At 30.4% G+C, this 18,104-nt stretch overlaps 1 protein-coding gene across 9 annotated transcripts in view; it reads right to left on the bottom strand.

Moving 5' to 3' along the window:
- Window positions 1-18,104, bottom strand: part of LOC107454046 (rho guanine nucleotide exchange factor 28) — a 260,406-nt gene that overhangs the window by 140,496 nt on the left and 101,806 nt on the right. For all 9 annotated transcript variants that reach the window (XM_043048253.3, XM_043048250.3, XM_043048255.3 and 6 more), the window contains one exon: window positions 941-1,240. In XM_043048253.3, the coding sequence (XP_042904187.1) occupies window positions 941-1,240 (300 nt within the window). The remainder of the gene's footprint in view (window positions 1-940; window positions 1,241-18,104) is intronic.

Raw genomic sequence — 18,104 nt, 5'->3', positions numbered from 1 at the left:
TGAATTTGTCGCACGCTTCTACGTTACAACAGCGGATGGCGCTTATGAAGGAATGGCTCTTCTCAACGATATCAGCGACCAGAACAAGGCTTCCAACTATCTATACGGCGTTCAACAAGGATTCGACGTGCTACTCATTCCCACTCACAAGAGAGCTCAAATGGATAGAGGCGAGCACTGGATGCTAGGAATTTACGAAGCAAGCTATGGAGAACGTCAACTATTAGTCTGCGATCCAGTCGACAACTCGCTGCCCATCGATGCTGTTTTGAGAAAAATACTGCGACACGTTTTGAATACCGTTGTTACGAATGAAAAGCTGAAAGGATGCATCGTGAAACCTCGCAACGCTTACAACCACCAAGATGACGCGTCTTCCTGCGGAGTTTACATCGTCTTTTATGCTCGACAATACCTCTCTCATCGACGCCTTTTCCTGGACAAGAATTTTCAAGAAGCGGATGAACGGAAGCAAATTTACGAATTCGTTGTGAACAGTGTCTTTAATTGTATAATTTTTTGTTATCAATTACATTTTATTTCCTACGACTTTTCAAACTTTACCTTTGTATAGAATAGTTCCCTTTCCAAACTCTAACTTTGTTTAGATAGTTTACAATGGTGTGCACTTTAACCGGTTATCTTTTCACCAATGGTTTCACAAATTTTCTTATGGCATGTATTGTTTTGATAAATCACAATTGAAAATTTAAATCTTCGAGTTAGCTTCGATACCTGTTTTCTCCGAGCGGAGTTCGGTCACCCGCTGGTTAAAACTAAATAAACAGATTCTGTTGAACATCGGTGAGTAAAAACAAACGAACCAGATTTCAATTACTTTATTCAGATCTGGCAACAACCAGGAAGTTCCGTTACGGAAGTATGATTTGGGGAAACCAATACAATCCGAAATTTCTAATAGGATATTCTTATAAATTACCTTTCAAATCTGGGCCCATCATGTTCCAACATTGTGGTAGTAGGAATGTCTTGAAAGCAGCGGTCACTCTATCGTCCAGACTGTCTAGTTCTCTGGGATCCAGGAGTCTGAATCTTTCCCCACATTCAGCCAAATTCTTCAAATGCTGAGGATGATCGACGCATTCCAAAAGGAACATGGCCAGCTGGTGGGCCGAATCTCCGACATATTTGAAGACGGCCGCTGCCACGCGCTCGATTTCACAACTCACATCAGATGATGCATACACGGATAATTCAACTTCCTCTGCTGTTGAATGACCTGTCCAAAAAAAAAGAAGAAAAATTAGATAAATGAAGAAAAGCGAAGTAAAAACATAACACAGAATTAACCAATTTTACATTGACTGGGTAAATCTTATCTTATAATCTTATGGTAAATATGAGAAATTGTATATGGTAAATGATATCCCTTGTTACAACCTTTCAATCAAATAAGGCAGAAAAACTACGAGGCTTGTATAAACAGCATAGTAACGCAGAAAATCTTATTTCAGCATGAATAAATAAATAAATATATATATATATATATATATATATATATATATATATATATATATATATATATATATATATATATATATATATATATATTAAATTCTCCATTTATAAATTGATCACTTGCAGGCGTAGAAATTAAGAAAATATAGTCACTGTTGGAAAATATAGTCAATTTTTAAAAGATTTAACTAGTCAGGACATATTTTTACGAGTTCGTTCACATATCCTTGGATTTTTTAAAAATGCTTACAAATTTACAAAACTGCATAATTTTTTCAAATGCAACATTCAAATTTTTGAAATTAAAAAATGTAGATTAAGCTTAATTTTATCATTATGCTTTAATGAAAAGTTTATAGTTGCAAATTCGTCCTAACTAGAGAGTTTTATTTATTTATTTATTAAATTACATATATTTGTAAGCATGTGTGCTTAATTTAAGTTTATAAGCCCTTGTCAAGTAGAAGGACAGATGAACAACTCGGAGAAGGATATCACGAAGTACCCTCAGAGGTAAGATTTGTTATACAGTTTTTAATGTTTTCAATTTTTTTTCTTTGAGAGGGAGTATATTAGTCATAAGTTCGACAACGATGAATATGGTTTGCACAATTTCAGAAACAGTAGTAATTTGCATTGTTATCTAGCAAACAAAACAAGCACGAAGCGAAATATAGATAGACGTTAAATTCTTTTAGCGATACTAAGGCGATCAATTCTGTTTCTAGAGGACCGGAAATCATTGAAAGCTCTCATCTAGCACCGAACAGCGAGAAAATGTAAGCACTTTAGATACAGAGAAAGTGATCAGAGTTTTGTTTTATACGTTTGATTTGAAGACAAATTTTGCTTATAAGCGCTTAGGATAGAAACTTGCATTGCTATCAGATATGGGGCTCCAGTAGCGATTTTAGAGCTCCAGGTAATCGACGTTTCGATTGTAAGATTTCACTGCCGCGTACATGATAGCGAGTTGATAAAAACTAACTAAAAACTGAGTTCCTTTCTTTATCAAGTTATTGAAAGTTTAAAAAAATAAGCGGACTGAGCTGGTTCCTTAACAAAACGCCTCAAATAATAAAACGTAATTTTTTTTTTCCAAACCGAAAAAGAAGCGAGGCTATCAACTTTCTAACATTCATGTATATGGCAAAAACTTGAGTACAGAACATTTTAAATAATTGACAACAACAAAAATTTTTTTCCACCTGAACTAGAAAAAACATTGCTCCTACAAAGTACCGTAAACTAAAAACACACACTTCTGAAGAAAAAATAAATAAATAAAAAGCCAGACTTTGCCCTCTTTCATAAAAATACGCACTTAAGGGCGCCGCTTAAAAAAAAAAAAAAGTTTAAAAGCTCTTCGAAACGGTAAGCCGTAAAACATACAGCCGAAACCACTCCTAGGCAAAATAAAGTTGGCGCCTCTCTTGGAAAAGAAAAGCGGACTATGGTAAAATAATAAAGCAAGAAAATAAACTGATGGCCCTAACCGAATTTTATAGTTTTCTCAAAGGGTTAGAGAAGTTTTTAAAAGAAAAAACAATCCAAAGGTGTAATAAAAATAGGTACTGAACCACAAGAACATAAGCGATGGTGAACAAGCTAAGTTTGCATACCCACAAAAGATATTTGAAATCTATGAATTAAATTATAAACAAAATTATGAAAAAAACTTTTTCCAGAAAATAACCAAACAAAAACAAGGAAATGAAAAACATACAAAAGCACGAAATTAATGCCTGCTTAATTTCGATGTTATTTTCTCGAGAATTCTACTTTTTAACATAAGCAAACAATTATTCGTGACGAGAGAAATAACATTTAACGTGGAAATACTTTTTTTCCTTTCCCAAGAATTTGCAGTTGATATTCGAGAAAAAAAAATTTTGGATAAAAATATATATATGAAAAAGCAGCGAAAAAAATTGATCTAAAAGTTGAAGTCCTACTTTGGAAAAGTATTCACCAAGGTTTAAAAAAGCTTTTTTACATTTAAGTACTAAAATTTTCATGGAAAATTTAAACTTAATATATTAAGTTTTTATTATTATGTATTTATTTAAACTATATATATATATGTAAAATGATGCAGTCGGACCGAGCAGGGAAACAGACACAGGATTTTAATTATTTCAGAGTAACTTTTATTTGATCATTCTTAGTTGAGTGGGAGCGAAAAAGTGATGTTTACTCCATCAGCAAACAGTCTTTCTGGTAGGGAAAATCTTGCAAAAAATCCGAAAATGCCTTTATTTAGGGAAAAGAGGGAAAACTCAGAAATTACTATTGGTTAATTAAATGGATCACGCGATTCTCACAAGGCTTAAAAGGAAAAATATCTTTATTTAAATTTATGTATAGTTGGCTAAAAATAGATTTAGAAACAGGATGTGGTTTCTTTAAAAGTATCATAAAGTGCTTCGATTCGAAGAATTAAGTAGTAATAAATTAGGAGTTGTTTTATAACGAAGAAACTAACATAAAAAGATTAATTGAAGCTTTTTATGTTACATATATATATATATATATATATATATATATATATATATATATATATATATATATATATATATATATATATATATATATATATATATATATATATATAGATAGATAGATATTGTTTTTTTTTTTTTTTTAAACATATAGGGGCTGCTTACCAACTCCCACCATAATTTTTAGTTGTCCATAGCTGTATAACCCCTCAAATAAATTATAATTTTATAAAACTCACAAAAACTTTTCCTATGTTTTCTTTTCCCTCTCTCTTTTTTTTTCCTTTTTTTTTTTTTTTAGAGAGATAGAGTGAGAGAGACTTGTTCATTAGCTGTTTGTAGCTTTTTTGACTTGCTTTCTATTCTATCTTATTGTCTTTTTGTCTTGATAGGATATTTCCCCCTCGAGTCAAAATAAGAAGGGTGGTGGGATGGACTAAGTACGGGAGCTTAAATTGTAAAATTTGAGAGTGGATTTTTTTCCAGCCAATCTCAACCTTTGAATCTTGGGATTATCAAATCATTTAAAGAACGTTACACTAAACAATTAGTTAGGTAATCATTTCCTTTTCTTGATTCCGGTGACCTGCAAGATATTTCTAAAGCAAAAATAAATGAACTGACTGGAAGCTCTGAATTTGATTTCAACAGTGTTGGACAGTGTCGACTAAAATGCATTGCAAATGGGTTTAATAAAGCTCCTCGGGGTTCATTTTTTCTCGATATCTAATGATAACATCGGCTTTTCGGAACAAAATTGCATCTTCGGGCCTTTCCAAATTACATCTTGCAATTCCGGCGAAATTGCACCTGCTCCTGGTGATAGGGTGATGCGTGGTGAAACGATGAAGATGAGCAAAAAATGTCGGAGGATATACCAACTGATCGAGGGTTTGAAAGCATGAAAACTCTGAAACATTTGCGAATGCAAACCATATAAATCAAATTTGCAAACATTAGTAAGTATTTAGAGGAATATTTTTATAATTGTATCTAAAAACAAATCATTCAAGGATTACGCATTTTTTTTAGTTAATTTCGGAAAGGTCAATTTTTGAAAAAATATACAAACACCCCCACCCCCCATTTTACGTTACCTCACTTACTGCGTTTTTTAACTGTAGTCCAACGAAAAACGTAAAATCGGTGTTCCACTGTATAAGAGAATAATTATAAAATGAAAGAATTTTTTTTCCAATGCCCACCTTTTAGAACGACCCACCTGGGCATCATACAGGCATCTGAAGGGCAGATTTGTTGGCCACTCTTTCAGGGGCACCATATTAGGTGGGCTAACGTTGCTCCCACAGTAAGGACAAATAGTACAAAGAAGGAAAGAACATCCACGCCTTGCCCGGAATTCGAACCCAGAATCTTTCTGATGCAAGGGCAGTTCCCTACTACACAGCCGGTCGGCTTACATTAGATATATTATATTATATAAAGAATTTTATGTGTTCAAAAAACTATTTGCTAATATTGTTCTTGTAGATTTCTAAGGGGGGGTTGGGTCTTTCTATAGGATGTGTAAGAACTTACAGAAAAAACTTACTTTAAATAACGAGTACACTTGAAAATTAACAATTTTATTTTTTTTAAAGTTAAAATATATTTTTATAGTTATTTTTATTTTTTATTTAAGGCCTACTTTTATAAAAAAAAATTGCTAATTAAAAGGTTCAGTTATAAACCCACTGTTCAGTAGGAATTTTCAATAAATGAACGTGTTAAGAATTGCCACGAGGCGGCGCTCACATCATAAAAAAAGCATTATTATGCAGTTGCCTTTCAACTCTAGAACAGGGCGCATCCCCCTGTTACTCAAAATGATCTTGTCAATTTTATGTTATTAAGTTTGTAAATAAATGTTTATGTTTGTAACAGTCCGCTAATTAATAGATCAATATATCACGAACACTAAACAGAACGATATGATTAAAAATGTGCCATTTCGAAAATAAATGAGTGTAAGAAACTTTTAAAACCTTGTTAAAAATTTTTTTAAGGGGACCTAGAAAAATTTTTTGTCTAACAAAGTATGCGGTGAGTTAAAAAAAAGGAACCTATCGTGTAAAAGAAGCAACAGTTTTATTCTTGCAATAACAACTCAAACAAAGGTCACTCGAAAATATACATCAATTAAAAGTCTGAGGCACATTCAAGCCATCAAAGAAATCCGATTAGAAATTAAAATCTAGGCCACCAATAAAAAAGACTTATAACTTATAAAGGCAAACAGGCTATAACAGTTTTAATTAAATTGAGCTCCAAGAACGTGGAGGGATAAAGATTAGTTTGAGGCGAGTTCTAAGAAGATGGATGAAATCAAATTTTCGATCGCCATTTTCTTATGCAAATATTATTATCCAAAACAAAACCTCTAAGGTTGCAAAGGGTTGAAGCAAATTACGATGAAGACTTTGGAAGGATTATGTAGAAATGAAGACTATGAACAAACTAGGTATTTCACGGAATTTAATCAATTAATGAACCTTAATATGAGATTAGGATTTTTTTAAATGTCTGGAAAAATGCACCAAGCACGTGAGTTAATTTTTAGAATTGATGAATAAAGTTATAGTTATTTTTGAAGTATTCCGTTTTATGAGTGATAGCACAAATAACTTAGTTCAAAATAAAAACCGTTTTTATATCAAGTTTGACTCATAAGAATAGTCTTTTTTTAAATAAGAAGAGTAAATAATAATAAGAGTTAACTAAATATTATTCCATTTAACAAATGCAGCAATAATTAGAATACTTCTTTCTTTTCCTTCTTCTTTTACATTCTTTGAAATCTCAAATAGTCCTACATTTTAATAGATTTTTTGACTCTTGGCAAATTCTTCAAATGAAACAAAATAACATAAATAAATCGTTTTTTTTTTCTTTAGTAATTTTTCAATCAAGTGAATGACATTTATCACGAGTATGCTAATTATCAATGAAAAAACGACTTAAGCATTAATGCGTTAAATTAAATACACTTTAAAAACATGTTTTGTTTTAATTGTGATATCTCATAGCCTAATAATAATCTTAATTTATTACGATTAAAATTAAGCAACGAAAAGGAAGCAAATGATTTAACAAAACAAAAAAAAGGGCTACTTCTTTCTTTTATATTTCAATCGATTTTTTAGGTACTTTTCAACGTTCCAGAATTTGCAAACTTATAAGGTAACAATAATAATGTTATTAAATTTTAAGCATTAGGGGATTTTTTTTAAAAATTATAAAACAAAAATTGTTTAACATTTCAGACCTCACAAACTACGCAAATGCTGATAGAACTAAAATTTTATAAATTTGTAGTAAGCCATTTTTCGCCAACTAAGTCCTGTTTCCGAACTGTTAATTCATTCTTATTGCTTGTTAAACATTATCATTTATTGAAAGCTTATTGGCAAAACATAATAGTTGTTTATTGCAAATCTAAGGGTAGGAGGGAAAAATAGTTTTTGTTTTGTTTTGAAGATTTCTTTGCTTGGCTCTTTGGTGATTTTCCATACCTGCAGATTTTGTTTCCCCTTCAATATCCGTATTGATATTCGTCACTCGTAGGAAACACTTTCAGGAGGCTTCATATTAGGTAAGCAAACGTTGCTCCAACAGTAAGAAGGACAGATGGTACAGAGAAAGGAAGGAAAGAACATTCAGTCATTTGGTCCACGCCTTGCTTGGGATTCGAACCCGGGACTTTCCTGACATGCAGTCAGCTCCCTGACCACCATACAGGCAATCGGCACCTACAGATTTATGATTCAAAAACTACTTTCTATTTTTTTTTTTTTTTTTTGTAAGCTTACAATAAAAAAGTGTAACTTAAAAAGTTCATGCATGTCTTCTAGAGCCGTAGTGGCTCAGGAGATAAAGCGTTCGCCTTCTAGTAAGGTAAGCCGTGTTCGAATACCAGTGATGGCTAGTCGACACGAATTTCGCACCCAGCACAGTGGTAGTGGTACCACTACCCCTGTACGGGCGGTTGTTCAACGACGGTAATAAAAAAAAAATTATGTCTTCTAGATTTCATTAAAAAAGTGTTTCAATTATTTAACTGAACGTTTAATGTGCCGTTCATTGTATTAAACAAAAACTTTACGAAACTAAACAAATTTTCAAAGAGGGTTCCTAATAAGGATAAGATAAATCGATCTGCATTATATATATATATATATATATATATATATATATATATATATATATATATATATATATATATATATATATATACTCCTTTTTTTTGATAACTTCCATAAACACGTTATTACAGGGGATTTAGATACTATTGATAACGATAATATTAAAAAATTTATGTCTTTAGGTTCAAAATTTAGACCATCTTTTCCAACTTCAAAAAACAAAGTTATTTCCATTTTTATTAAAAATCTCGATGATTTTATTTTAAAATTATCTTACAAACATAATTTCCCAATTGAAGGTTTCTTTGAATGGAGAGAGAATATCATTAAAGATTTTAAAATCAATATTAAAAGGGACAAATTAGTTTTTCAAAAGGATTTAATTTTTAACTCTGTTTTAAGACAAGATATTAAAAATATTCAAAATAAATTTTGTATAACCACTGTTGATAAAGCTAGTAATAATTTTGCAATTATTTGAAAATTTTTTTACAAACAACTTCTTTCCAATGAACTTAATAGCAATATTACCTACAAAAAACTTAACACCAACAGTGATATTATTATTAATAAAATTAATGCTATCTATAAAAGACTTAAAATTAAACCAAATAATATTAACAATTTTCCTTTTCTTTTTGCCAATCCAAAATTCCATAAGACTCCAACCAAATTCAGGTTTATTGCAAGTGGCGTTAATAGTAACATGAAAAAAATCGGTATTTACTTTGAGAACATTCTTAAAAAAGTTTATAACAAAATTAATAAACTTACTAAAAATAATAACTATTTAAATTGGAATATTAAAAATAGCATTCAGGTTTTAAATACACTAAAAACTTTAAAAAATGTAGATTCAATTCACTGTTTTGATTTCGAAAACCTCTATACTTCCCTTCCAACTAATAAAATTCATGATGACCTTCTTCAAATTCATAGCATGTTTAATCTCAGTGATATTATTAATGAAGATAACTGGAACTTTCTAGTACATATTAACCTTAACAACAATTATATTCTTTTCAATGACCACCTTTTTCAACAAATTAATGGTATTCCCATGGGAAATAATTTTAGTACTAACATCTGCAATATTTTTCTTTTTCTACAAGAATATAGATTTGTAAAATCACATGTTAATCTTCCAATTGATTCTCTCTTTCTCAGATTCATTGATGATCTATTAGTTATTAATTTTAATGATTTCGATATTCTAGCAAAACATATTTATCCAAATGAATTAATTCTTAATAAAACAAATAATAGTAATTCTTCAGCAAATTTTTTAGATTTGACTCTTTAATATTAATGCAGATAAAAATATTACATTTAAACTTTTTGACAAAAGAAATGAATTTAAATTTCCAGTTAAAAAATGCATAGATTTCAACTCTAACTTAGCCAATAAGGTTTTTTCTAATATTATTGCCAATCAAATTCATAGATTTTACAGGAATAATTCTAACTATAACGAGTTTTTATTAGATACTGATATATATAAAAACGATTTAATTAATAGCCATTTTCCTAGTTCATTTCTTAATTTCTATTTTAAAAAAATCTTAAAAAACTTGGTACATTAATTTTTAATTTTTATTTAATTTTTCTGTTTTAAGAATAAGCTCTGATTTTTTCAAGGTAGGAACTAACTATGATAAACTATTCCTAAAGCCACTGGACGGAATAGTTTGGATGTATGACCTTTTATACTGGATTAGTTAAATATTTTTTAGTTACTTTTTAATATTTGTAGCCTCTTAAAATTAATTTAATTTTAATTGTTCAGTATAATAAACAGTTTATTTATTTATTTATTTATTTAATTATTTTTATTTTTGTATAAGTTGAATGGGCTCTGGTTCGTAAAGAACCACCCCAAATAAATGCAGGTGATACGTGTATACTTTAAAATTATATAAGGTTGTATGAATGAAGAATAAAACCTATAAACGGTTTTCTATTCCTGTATGCAGGCTCTGATTTTTAAATAAGTCACCCTATGAAAGATGGATATGTGTATTCTGTAAAATTATGAATGAAGGATGAGTCTATAAACGGCTTTCTATCCTGACAGACTGACTTTTAAATTAATTTCCCTATTAATGATTTTTTTTTTTTTTTTTTTAAATTTTTTATTTTTATTTTTTTATTTATTTATTTATTTTTTTTTTTATTTACTTATTTTTTATTTTTTTAAGACTGCTAATTTATTCAATCCGTTAAACATTTTTATTATTATTTCAATTTTATTACCTTTTTACTAATTGTTTCTCATAGATGGCAGCACTAATATTTTACCTAAACATTTTTTTCTTCTTCTTCGATCAAATGTTTTTTTAATTTTATTATATTCGATTCAAGCTATAAGCAATATTTTACATCTTCGCGATTTTTGTTAACTGTTTTATTATTGTACTTTTAAACCTAAACCGCGTTTTAATTCACGCCGGTAAGTTTGATTTCCTTTTACATTTTTCTTTTATTTCATGATTTTTTTCAAAATAAGGTTTTTTGCGATATCGACACATATAAAGAATAATTTTTATCTTAGGATAATTATTCTTTATTCAGAAATATCGCATTATTTATGGCAATTAGATGTGTCTTGACAACGACTATTTGCTTATACCATTCTTATTTCTCTACCATTTAGTTTTTTTATTTTATTCATGTTTTTCATGTTAATTTGTGTTTATATATATATATATATATATATATATATATATATATATATATATATATATATATATATATATATATATATATATATATATATATATATATATATATATATATATATATATATATATATTAAGATCCTTGAAAAAGTCACTAAAAGGTCGGTGACTTCAATTCTGTAACTAAAATAAACTCGGGAAGTAAATACTAAGATGGCGAAAAAGGCATTTGAATATTTAAAGAAAGAGGCAGTTTTTTTAAGTAAAAATACCCGGAAGTATTCAAGCCAACAACCGATGCCGCTGACAGTTTAATTGACTCCACCTTCTCCGAGAAACCGCGCCCGCCTGGGGTAAAGTTGGACCACGGATTCTTACACGCGATTGCCATACGTCATTATTCATATATTGATTTTAAAACATTCATGTTTAAATAAAACAATTAATCTTCTATAACGGGGTTTCCAAAAATAGCATGCAATATACATTATGCGTTCTTCCATACGTTAACATTCTTAATACCCAGTCAGTAAAAGAATGTACAAACGGTCAAAAAATACAGATAATGAAAAATAAGATGGATTGTGGTCGCAACGAATAAAAGGTTTTTAGGCTCTTATTCAATTGCTTTTTTTTTTCTCATTTGCTTACTATCAGGGGTCTGTCCAGACATTTTGTGAAAGGTCCGTTTTTCGTGAAATTGTGAAAAAATTACTCACATTCTTTCAACCAGGGTCTGCTTTTATGAATTTGTGAAAATAAGGTCCGTTATTGCAAAAAAAAAAAAAAAACTTTTTCAAGGAGTTTTTAAATTGTAAAGAAATACAAGATTATGCTCAACACTGTAAAATTATAATTAAAAAAATTAAATTTTAAAAAATAAACAACAAGTCCTGCTTCTAAATTAGATATGCAACATACAAATATTTGGTATTTAGCCTATACTGCTGAACGCGGAATATTAATTTCGGACGAATAATGGAAGAATCGTCTGCCGAAGACAATACTTAATTCGTTTACATCCATCTATCCATCTTTCTTGTTTTCTGCCCTGGAAAGGGTTTATTCGATTAACGAAATGATAATGAAGATAAACAAATTTGTGAAGGGTCCGATTAAAAGAAAAATCTTTTTGTGAAGGGTCCGTTTTTATGAAAAGATATTTTGTGAAGGGTCCGTTAACGGACCCAAATTTCTTCTAAACAGACCCCTGACTATCTATTGCTTTGATTTACTTATTCAGTTGTACACCGCTTTATTGATTTGCTGATTCACTGATTCGCAGGACATTGATTTGATTTGTTATTTTATTCATTCGCTAAAACAATAATCATTCATCGTGGCAACGATTGCAACGTGGAACAAAATAATAATAACAAATAGAAAACAATGGATATAACTTAAGTTCATACTCTCTTACTCTAGAGCTAGAGTAAAGAACAGGGTTTGTCCGAAAAGTAATGTCAATGATTTTACCATGAAGCACGTCGCTGCGTGACTGGATTGGTGGGAATTGGTAAAGGAGAGATTGAAAATATACGTGCGCTTTCGAACAAGTACCAAATGCTCCACAGAGCTAAATGACTGTCTTCAAGTTTTGGGTGAAAATGAAACACGGAAAGCTGCGATATAAACTTTTCTCATGATAAAAATGTTATTTGGTTTATCGAAATGTCACATCCACCGTTGGAACAAGATCTGTTTTGAATAGCCACGATGCCTTCACTGGAAGGTCATCAACTACTAACAGCGTAGAAAAAATTGATGCGTATGTATGGACTCTAGACTTCAGACCTCATAAGAAAGCTCATGTAATGGCACAAGCATTGAACTTTCTGAAAAGTTCTGTTCCTCAGAGTACGATGAATAATATGCAGAAGCCTGAAATGGAGCGTACTCCTTCATGTGGATGATCTAGTACCAGACCTTCCAATATGTGCAACAGTTATAAGTTTTAGATTCTTGACCTGGCATGATTGTTTACCTGTCTTACTTGTTTGGTTTTAAATTTATAGACTCTCCCTTTCGTTGTTTATGTGACTCAAGACATTTTTTCAATGTCATCACCTGGGCACGTGCAAAGCAATAAGAAATTTAAATGATCTGCCTCAAAAGTATTAGGAAGCTCGAGAGCTAAACAAACAATAAAGAAGCCCATCCTAGTTTCATCTAAATAAGGGAAGATTAAAAGGTGCTAAGGGTTCACGTGTATTGAAATCTCGCATGAAAGGACATCGTTTCGGGACAATTGACAATTCAAAGAAGCTTGCACTAAGCATCAAAAGGCCATGCCGGAAAAAGTTTAACACTTTCAATTTCTGGCAGCGATGTATCGACACAAGAGGAGCCTATTTCGAAACCTCTTAATGTTTTGTACCAAAAAAAAATCAGTTTTTTTTTTTTTTTTTTTTTTTTTTTAAATTGACTCATTACTTTTCGGACAAACCTTGTACACATATTAACATTTTAAGGGAGAAAACAAGCATTTCGTAGTTTTGATCTAATATTCGCCCTATATTTCGAGCTAAGATTTACTCTTCGTGATTAAAGCGGCTAACCTGCTAAATAATTATTGCTAACTTTTATTGAAGCTGCAAAAAGTTCCACTCGCAAATTTTAAAATTTAAGCTCCCATACTTTTTTTCCCATCACACAGACAAAAGGACAATAAGATAAAATCGTAAGAATGTGAGAAAAGCTTCAAAAAGCTAATAAACTAGGCTCTTTTTTTAAAAAAAAAGAAGAAAAAAGTTCGTTCGAGCTTCGTAGAGAGAAAAAAGATTTTAACTAGTTAGAAAAAAGGGTAAATTTTTTTTTTAATGGCTGGCACTTGGGAGCTGTCCCATTGGCCACAGAAATGCCAGAACTGCTACTCTCTTCTCGTTACTTAGTGGACACCTGTGGCGAAGCCACGGCGGTGGAGCAGCGTCACCCACGTCACACAACCACAATCCCGTTTATAGGACGGGTCACATTCTCACAATCACACACAAAGGAGAAAGGACTTAGAACACAGAGAGAAAGAAACATCCATGCCCTGAGCAGGATTCGAACCCGCGACCAGCGGCTCCGCAGTCAGGTATGCTAACAACTCGGCCACCAGGTTGGTAAAAAGGGTAACATAAAACGCGGTATAATTTAACATTATCGGTATAGGCAATTTTCAAGGATCAGCAGATATTGACTTAGGAAGTGAGATAACGTACGATAACATAACATGGGTTTATATATATATATATACAGTGTTTTCACTACAGCGCGAGAACGCGAGAATCTCGCATATTTTTTTATATTCTCGCATTAAAAAATGATTACCGCGAGAAATTCGCGCATTCTATAAACCAATTTCAAAATTCGCGAATTTCTCGCATTTTGAAAAAAATTTCTCATTTGCGCCATTTAGAATAAAATCCGTTTCACTTTTCTTCCTGGATCTTTTATTATTTTCAACATCTGCTCCATTATCTAGCCTCCCCATTTACCAGTATTGTTCAGAACCTTTAAGAACAACAGAACACCATCCTTCAGAACCACGGAACCTCTTTCAGAACGCATTTCTCTGCAACCACTTGTTTACCGTAGGTAAGGTTTCCTCATGTAAGATGTTCAAATTTTTTGCTCGTTAATGTAAAATGGACAAGTACCTTGTAAAGCCAATATCTTCTACTCCGAAACGGACAAATGAAAATGAAACAAATGTGGGTAGAAACGATCAAAACGAAACAAATACGCATTTGAGCAACCTAATGAGAATAGCTGATGAAAAAGTAGATGTAGAACATTTTCCATATGATGATGCAGCAAAAATATTTAATGCTTTAAAAATTAGAAGATGTTAAAAATGCATTATAATTAAAGAAACGATTTTTTTTTCAAGTCTCATGGTGTTTTTTTTTTTTTTTTTTTTTTTTTTTTAAATTTTTGAAATCTCACTTAACTTTTTGAAATCTCACCCTGTTTTTGAGAAAGGGTGAGAAATTCTCACCCATTTTTTTTCTGAGATGAAAACACTGATATATATAGCGCAATAAATAAATACATAAATACAAAAATGGATAAAAAGGATAAACAAAAAGGATAAAAAGAAAAAAATTAAGAAATATTTACTACGCATAAGCTGCAAGCATATAAAACTCATAAAATAAGTTCAAAATATAGAGAAAACATGGAAAAAATTACAGAATAATGAAAAGAGGAGAAGAAAATTATTAAAATGAAATAAAACTTTAAAAAAAAATAAAAAAAATTAATATAAAAAAATAACGTTATATGTTAAGTTAAAGAACTCATTGACATCAATAATGCGCATCTAGCCATGACACGAACAGGAGATACTAAAAAGTTTTACATAAAAAAAAAAAAAAAAAAAAAACAAGCGCCCGTATAAACTTGCATATTATAAGATAGCCTGCCTAAGTGCCTCTCTTAAGTAAAGTTATCAGAAAAATAGACAAGATAAATAATGATTCATGTGCTCGATAAGTGCGATACAAGACAAAAATTGAAGGAGTATTATAATTTAGTTAAATCAATACATTACTCGAGAGAAAATAAATTAATCAGGGTGAAGTATACTACTTTCCTTATTTGTTCTGATATCTCAGAATATTAAAACTTTTCTGTTGAGAGAAATATAAAAAATTAAAGTAATAAAAGAAAACGAAAGGTGTTAAATTTATAATTCGGGCGAAACAATTAACAAGCAAAATTATATTTTTAACACGAAGGAAGAAAAAAGTTTAATTAAGACTCTAACCACTAGAGAAATTAATATTTAACGCATGAATTTCTTTATAAAAAAGTTAAAAAGGAGGCATTTTTTCTGCCCTTTCTATTGATAAAGTTCAATTAGTTTCCGTAATGAATATTTTTAGCATGAAGTTATTTATATTTTAGTTTTTCCTTGAGATTTTAATAGATGTCAATAATAGGGACGTTATAACTTTTATCTTTCTATACTTTTTCACGAAAGGAAACTACTAAGGTTGTAATGAAAAAAAAAAAAAAACGCGTTTTTCTTCGTGAATTTTAGAATTGCAGATGGCAACACCCAGAAGTGATAGAAGTTGACGTGCTTACGAGCTCTTGTTAAAAAAAATGTATTCATGGCAATTAATGTTTAAAAGTTTCTGTTGTTGTTTCCAATCCCAGCTGGGATAGCGAAGCTATACCAGATCCATGAGGCCGTGAGTCTTCAATAAATCAAGGAAAAGGAGAGGTCTTTCAAGAACCTCTTCCATGGTGAAAATCCAGGCAATCAAGTAGATGGTGAGGACTAGCCCCGCTGGAGTTGCACTTTTAACAAGTTGGAAAAAGTTTAATTTGTCCACTGAAAGTGAGGCTGTTAGTATGCCCACTGACAAATCTACAGGTAGCGGTTTGGTCGGCACGTGTACCCTGATGGTCAAGGGCTCCTCCAGGACACTTGCGGGGATACCAATTGTGATCCGGGTAAAAATTTCTAAATCTTGTTATTTATAAACTATCGAAATTTCCTACAAATCGAGATATGATTTTTCGTATTCGAGTGAGATTTCAGTATGACAGTCATAACATAAAATAAAAACCTTCCTTTAGACTTTCTTTTTGAGAACTGAAATAACTACATCTGATTAGTTCCCATGAAGATCTGATTTGCTTCAGTAGCATATTGAACAATATAACCTTAAAAATTAGGATTTAAAATTTAATGAATTAAGCAAAGCAGTAAAATAAATTCTATATACACCGCAAACTATATTAAGTTACATACAGGCGATATTTTGAATATTTGGGCGATTTTTGTGATATTTTGAATATTTGGGCGATTTTTGTGATATTTTGAAGAGAATTGGATGAAAATTGATGAAGTTATCATGTTTTTGAGAACAGACCTTTAAAAGCTTGCGAAATTTTATTTCATCCATACACGAATTAATGCAAAATGAACCTTCTACTTTAAGGAAGATGCCTTCAGGTAGGTTTATCAGATTAAGTATATAATAATCAAAATAAAATTTTACAGTGTTATATAATTTTATTATAAGTATTAAAAGTTAAATAAATTATCAACTAACAAAAACAAACATTTGAATTGCACCTATAAACCCATACTAGAATAACGAGGATAATGAAATAATAAATTAAATTATTAATTGTGATAAGTAATTTTCAATTGGAAAAGTAATTGATTATCTAAATAAAGGCATATCAATCCTTAACTCAATTAAACTTAATTAAATGACCAATATACTCAAAAGACTGTTCTAATTAAAACAATACTCACTTAAACCTTAAATTTATTTTATTTATCTAAAAATCGAATAATTCAAGCAATAATTACATATCATTTGTAAAAATAAATTCTATCCAATTAAAACTACTTTGGGAAAAAAAATTCTGAGAAAGTTTCTAGAATATTTTTTTTAATGCAGAGTTTATCAGAGATTTAGTACAAAGACGGGTGGAAATAAAATGAATGGAGATGGAAGAAAATTTAAGAAATGCAAATACCTAATAAATAAATTTTATATTAACTATGAACAAAGAATTTTAATTTTAATGACAAAATTAATCTGAATTCTTCGAATGCATACATACAAATGCAGTCACGTAAAAGAAATTAGTTCTTTCTACATTTTTAATAAAAGAACGAAGCTTAATTTTTTATTATTTTAACATAAAAATTTGGAATGTTAACAATCAGCAATATTTTTCTTTAATCTCATAGAATAAATGGAGAATTCCGTTATTATCCACTCTTTCATTTTTCTTCTTTTCAAACTATCAATGAAATATGATACCTAATATTCTGCATGCAATTTTACTGATGGATAATAACTATAAGTAAAAATACAAATATTAAAATAAATTATTGGGTAAAACTGTATCTTCAAAATTTTGGCACTTGGTAGACTATATAGTTCTTTAATCATTTTACTAATTGGACTCCAAAGCAATATTGTTTTTAATCAATTTTTACAGAAGATGTTAAAATAGCAGAGGAGTCTGATGCGGCTATACTGCGCCAAATATAACCGGCATTGCGAACTCAAAGTAACGAAATCAAACGATGGCAAAGTGAATCTGATGAGAGAGAAAAAGATTGGAGGTAAAAACAAAATGAAAGTTTTCTGCCAGACCAACCGAGGGCACTGCAATCGCGCATAATATTTATGATTAAAAATCGCTTGTGTTTCTGTAGCAGGCAGCCGTTAAGAATGGAAGGTTTATTAGGAAGCCTAACAAATATCACACCATCGCTTTGTTTGTTCTTATTGTTCACATTATCAAATTTAATTATTATTAAAAATGGCCTTTTTATT

The sequence above is a fragment of the Parasteatoda tepidariorum genome, chromosome 8 (assembly GCF_982258835.1).
Source record: "Parasteatoda tepidariorum strain Cologne lab strain chromosome 8, Ptep-v5.0, whole genome shotgun sequence".
Classification (NCBI taxonomy): domain Eukaryota; kingdom Metazoa; phylum Arthropoda; class Arachnida; order Araneae; family Theridiidae; genus Parasteatoda; species Parasteatoda tepidariorum.
Note: the sequence above shows the minus strand (reverse complement) of the source record. Positions and strands in the feature narration are given on the sequence as shown.